This window comes from Oryctolagus cuniculus, chromosome 8, assembly GCF_051225735.1.
Source record: "Oryctolagus cuniculus isolate XC-2025 breed Fujian yellow rabbit chromosome 8, ASM5122573v1, whole genome shotgun sequence".
NCBI lineage: Eukaryota > Metazoa > Chordata > Mammalia > Lagomorpha > Leporidae > Oryctolagus > Oryctolagus cuniculus.
In genome coordinates, this window is record NC_142874.1 from 141,656,424 (window position 1) to 141,662,210 (window position 5,787).

General features: G+C 40.8%; 1 protein-coding gene across 1 annotated transcript; it reads left to right on the forward strand.

The window, feature by feature from the left end:
- Nucleotides 1-3,858: 3,858 nt before the first annotated feature.
- Nucleotides 3,859-5,558, forward strand: LOC149125200 (uncharacterized). Its single transcript, XM_089303248.1, has 2 exons — nt 3,859-4,068; nt 4,924-5,558. The coding sequence occupies exons 1-2, from the start codon at nt 3,897-3,899 to the stop codon at nt 5,346-5,348; spliced, it is 597 nt and encodes a 198-aa protein (XP_089159374.1). The 5' UTR covers nt 3,859-3,896; the 3' UTR covers nt 5,349-5,558.
- The last annotated feature ends 229 nt before the right edge of the window (nt 5,559-5,787 follow it).

Sequence of the window (5,787 nt, forward strand, 5' to 3'; positions counted from 1 at the left end):
AAGTCCCAAAGGGACAAATATGATATGTTCTCCCTGATCAGTGATAACTAACCAAGCACCAAAAAGGAAACCTGTTGAAGTGAAATGGACACTATGAGAAACAGTGACTTGATCAGCCCTCACCCTGACTGTTGATGTACAATTTAATACTTTACCCATTTTTAGTATTTTTTGTCCTACTTAATACTGTTGGTTGAACTTTGTAATTAACACACAATTATTCTTAGGTGTTCAAATTTAACTGAAAAGTGATCCCTGTTAAATATAAGAATGGGAATAAGAGAGGGAGTAGATTTACACTTTGGGACATGCTCAAGGTGACTTGCCTCAAATGGTGCAGTTAAAAATATGCCAGGGGATTCCACTACATTCCCATCAAGGTTGCATGTACCAATGCCATCTCACTAGTCCAAGTGATCAATTTCATTTCACAATGGATCATAATTATAAGTCTAAAATTTTTAAACATTTTACTGTAATGCTAATGATTTTATTGTTGTTTTTGGCATTGAAATTTTTTATACAAGCTTAAAAATGAAATTTAAAGATAGCATTAATTATACATATGAAGGAAACATCTCAAAATACAAACAGGTTGTACTTTAAAATATATTTAAAAACTCATGTGGATAATGGAGAAGCCAAAGTCTCAATTTGTAATAGCAAGAATTCAAAGAATATTTTCTTCCAATTTGTACCTTTTGCAGCAATCTTATTATGATGGGAAAAGTAAAAAACGCCTTCAGTAATAATAGAAATGTACACTTGTGTATTTGAGTGAGGAGTAGAAGTACAGAGAAGAGAGAAAGGAACTTGCAAGAGAAAATCATAGCAAAAGAACTTGTGAAGTTAGAAAATGAGTTTGTAGTTCAAAAGAAATCTTCTAGGTTAAGACACAGCCTACAACAACAGCATCACCTGGGGGCACCTATCTGCGTCTCAGCTGTTCCACTGCTGAGCCAGCTGCCAGCTAATGTAGCCATCAAGACATCAGAAGATGGTCCAGCTCCTTTGGTCTCTGCCATGCATGTGGGAGACTTGGACACAGTTTCAGGCTCTTGACTTCATCTGGCCCAGCCCTGGTTGATACAGCCATTTAGTGTTTGAACAATAGAAGGAAAATCAATCTCTCTCTCTTTCTCCCTCTCCCTCTCCCTCTCTCTGTCTCTCCCTCTCTCTGTATCTCTTTCAAATAAAGAAATTCCTAAAAATTATATCACTTTCTTAATTGTGAAAAGCTTGACAGCCTATATGTCACATAAACTCCTCCACATTTTATAAAAGTAAATGTGCTTTTGCTCCATATTCTACAGCGCTAACTGCAGTATTTGTGTGTCCTTATGCTTTGGGAAATACTGTGTCACCCAGAGACAAAGAGAAAGGGGAATAATCACACGGAGCACATCTGTTGCCCCCTAGTCATACCCATGGCCATGTTTCCTGTCACCGTGCTGAGCATCTGTAGATATCCTTAAAGTGATAAGGATCCTTGTAAACCTCCTTGATAAAATATAGCCCCCCAGAGAGAGTGGCAATAGTTCAGAGGGGAAATGACTTTCAGTGCCGGATGTAGGTAAGAGCTAAGTTCATTCCATAAACAATACAGCATTTTTCAAGTTTAAATTTACAACACACAAAGCTAGAAATCACAAAATGAATATTTTAAATTTCGTGATTTCAACAGAGCAAAATCTAAGAAGCCCAAAGAGAAATGACAAAATTTATAATGGCAAGATTTATAGTATATATGTGATATGGACTAATTTCCTGAATATATAACACTTACCCAACATCCATAAATATAAATAAACTAAATCATTAAAAAGTGAAGATTCAGAGAAAACAACTAAGAAAAATGTAGTCTGTAATTCATTGGGAAACTAATTTTTTACCTTTTAGATGGAAAAAGGACACAACACAGATGTTAGAGTGTCTCAGCCACCAAGATCAGGAACCCAACAAGAGGCTCCAAGAAGTCGAGACCTGTTTTTTCTCAAGGCACAGCAAACACAGCTATGAACAAGCCAGGGTGTGGGGGAAGTTGCTGACCCAAGGTAAAACATTGTTTTCCTACTTACTATTTGTTGCATTCTTTATTTAGTGGGGGGGGGGGTTAATCTTGTGTTTGTAAAGTACATTGAAAGTACATCACTGTAAAAATTAGAAAAAAATAAGAAAAGAAAGAGGAGGAATGGTAAAAGAAGGGAAGGAAAGTAGAGTGGGAAGTAATATTAGGCTTTTAAAACTACCTGTATGAAATACACAAGGCCTGTGCCCTTTATGTAAATAACATAAAAAATAAAATAATAAAATAGGAGCAAAGATATTTTAGACAAAGTGCTCCACCAACCATGTCAAGGAGTTGTTTGCTTCTTGACTAAGAGACAATTTCTGCAAGTTCAACTATTTCCATGAACTAAAACAATGAAAAACATTTTTTAAAAAAGCATGATATAAAATATTAAGCAAAGACAAAAAGTTAAATTGTTATTACAAGTGAGATTGCTACAAGTGAGTTATGATTTACTGGTGAGAGATCTGTTGAAAGGACTCTGATTTGCCAGAGAGTCTGTGACATCAAGTATTTTGAACAGAGCATGCCATATAGCACAAAGCAGGAAAAAGATACAATATGAATTGGGTAATAACAGAGCGTTTTAAAAAATATTCAACAGCGCATGGGAGAAATTAGACAAATAAGTAATGTTTTAAGTGGTACTGGGGACAAACTCTGTGGAGGGCAATGTAATAATGTTTCCAAAATATATGGCATACACAGTGTGACCAAAAATTATACTTCTAGATTTCACCTTTGGATATCATGTTGCAGAAAATTGCTGTACTTATTATCACAAAAGTTCAAGAATAACAAATTTGCAAAACATACCAGCACAAATATAGGTGATAGCTTATGTAAATGGTAAAAGAATATTAGACAATTAAAATTAGCGTCGGGATTTAAATGTTTCCATGTACAAGTGTTCAAGTTCTTGCCTTAGAGGAAATATACAAGCGGAAAAATCTGTAAATGTACCATGTTAGATCTGGAGCAGGACTGATGGTTGAGAACAGAACTGAGGTTAATGGCAGATATAGCATGTCAACTTTTTCTTGCTTTTGATTTTTGTTCTGTATAGTCTTCAAATGAATACAAAAAAAATAATCCATGGATCCTGGAAAAGTATAGAGCCACTAGTCTCAATTGTCTTGCGATTTGTCAAAATGGAGATTTGAATCTAGATTACATATCATGAGATGCACTGATAATATGCACTTTGGTTGAAAGGCAAGTGTCCTTCCGGCAATTTCAACATTTCTATAACTAGCGTCCAAATGAGCGAGTGACAACAGCAACACAATGACAGCAGTTTTTCTCTTTTACACTGACCCAAAGGGGCATAACACCCCACAAACTCATTCCTCCTCCATGGGGAGGGCTACACCATATAACATGTTAAAGAATTTCACTCTTCGCCCTTGGGCTCCAGGTATGACCTCAGTGTCTAAAACTAAAATAGTAGCAGGCTCTTTGTTTCGAAAATAAGAAACTTTGGTCCCAGAAATTAACAAATGAAATGACTCTTTGTTTTCTTTTTATTGCTCTTCAGTAAATATTCAAGCAGATGGGAATTAGGAGAAATATCCAGTCCATTATCTTGATGATCAGCATGAAGCAAAAAGACACAGATGCCTGCAATAACACAGGTGGTGAGAACAGAGCACCTTCAAAGGCGCTTTGAGGGCAAGGGCAGCCCTCCCCTCCCGATCAAAGGCACCCCATCTCTGACTGCAGCCTTTGTCACAGAGCCTGCTCCTAGCACTATATATACAAATCTCCTCCTCACTCACAGCACACTCAGGATCCTGCTCTTCCTGCCTCCAGCTCACTCCCGGACATGAGGACCATCACCCTCCTCACTGCCATTGTCCTGGTGGCACTCCAGGCCAAGGCTGAGCCTGTGGCACCAACAGATGATGAGGTTCCAGACCAGGAGGGGACAGATGCAGGAGACCAGGTCATGGCCATCTCCTTTGCAGGAGCTGAAACCTCTGCTCTTCAGGATCCAGGTGAGAGACTCCAACATGGAAGAGCTACAGAAACTACAGAGGAAGGGTCAGAGGAAGGCTCTGGAATTGAGTCTTCAAAGGGCTTAGTCTCTCTGCTGAATTTGCTTAGCTTCTCATAGACTGGAGTTTTTTCAAACAGGGTTTCCATTCAACAGGTACGTCCACTTATTAGGTCCTAGTGTTCCCCTCCACAGTAGGGCAACAGTAGATCTGAATGATCTGGCATTTCTATAGAAAGAATGGAAAGCAGTGAATGTTTTTTACACAGTGGAGGAACTCCAGACTACTACAGAGGCTGAATGCCGATTGGATCCAAGTACACTCTGTGAATGCATTAAGTTAATGTGTATACCCCACAGGGTACAAATGTTTTACAAGTTAATACAAAATGTTGCAAACCAATAAAATGAAATAGAACACAATTGGAAGTCAAATGAATCTAAGAGATGTTCCTCCTAAAAAGACTGCTTATTCCAGCATACGTCCGTGAAATAGCCTTGTTCAAATTTGGAGAGTCTTAAGGGAAGTCACCATGGGTCAAATGCATAAATCCAGTTATGAGGACAACATTTGACACTGCTTAGTAGAGAAACATTGAGAACCTGGAGACCCAGCTAAAGCTGTGTTCAGATGTGTTTCACAAGGTCAGGAGCACAAAGAGACAAAGAGAATGGGTCTCACATCGTGTTTGTGACAACATTTGGTGTCTGTTAACTTCCAGTGGCTGGGTGTGTTTCGTCCTGCTGCTCGCTGTGATGTAGCCCACACAAGACAAGACCATCTCAGTTCAGTGTGGAAAAGTCTCTGCTTTATTGATTGCTGTGTTCATTTCCAGACCCTCTCTCTGTGCGCTAGGTTCTCCATTGAGACCCCCGGGACGGTGCAGACCACCAAGACCCCCAGGTCCCCCCAGACCCCCGGGACCTCCAAGGCCCCCAGGACGACTGAGACCACCAAGACCACCAGGTCCCCCCAGACCCCCGGGACCTCCAAGGCCCCCAGGACGACTGATACCACCAAGACCCCCAGGTCCCCCCAGACCCCCGGGACCTCCAAGGCCTCCAGGACGACTGAGACCACCAAGACCCCCAGGTCCCCCCAGACCCCCGGGACCTCCAAGGCCCCCAGGACGACTGAGACCACCAAGACCCCCAGGACCGCCCAGACCCTCGGGACCGCCGAGACCGCCGGGTCCACCGAGACACCCTGGGATGGCTGAGACCACCCAGACCCCCAGGACTGCCCAGACCCCCACCACCACTGTGATCCAGGACTGCTAAGACAGTTCTGCCATTATAAACAATGCTGTGACTGTCTTGAGGTTAAATTTCATAATTGGTCTGGGGTCCTGAAGCTTTCAATTTCTGTTGCATGAGAGTAGGCAGAGATGAAGAATGAACTCATCATTTCCTTCACACATTCAACAGAACCACCTTTACTCCAGGAACTTGACATTAACTTTTTTCCTCTATCTCAATAAAGTCCTTGCAACCAAGATCTGTGACAACATCTCTTTCCTATTTGCTACGTCTTTGGGTCACACTGAACTGCAATTAGCACTGTGGGAAACCAAACACTTTCCAAAGGAAAAACTACCTCCAAGTCGTAGAAATATTCAGGAGAAACACATGCTTCAGAAAACAAAAGTTGCTAGGGAACTTCAAGTCCTGATGTTGATTTATGTGTCCACCTAGATTGTCTGTTCAGTTACCTACACTT

Coding starts and splice junctions, on each gene's coding strand:
- LOC149125200 (XM_089303248.1), top strand. CDS start 3,897: ATGAGGACCATCACCCTCCTCACTGCCATTGTCCTGGTGGCACTCCAG. Junction 4,069..4,923: donor CTCTGCTCTTCAGGATCCAG/GTGAGAGACTCC, acceptor TCTGTGCGCTAG/GTTCTCCATTGAGACCCCCG.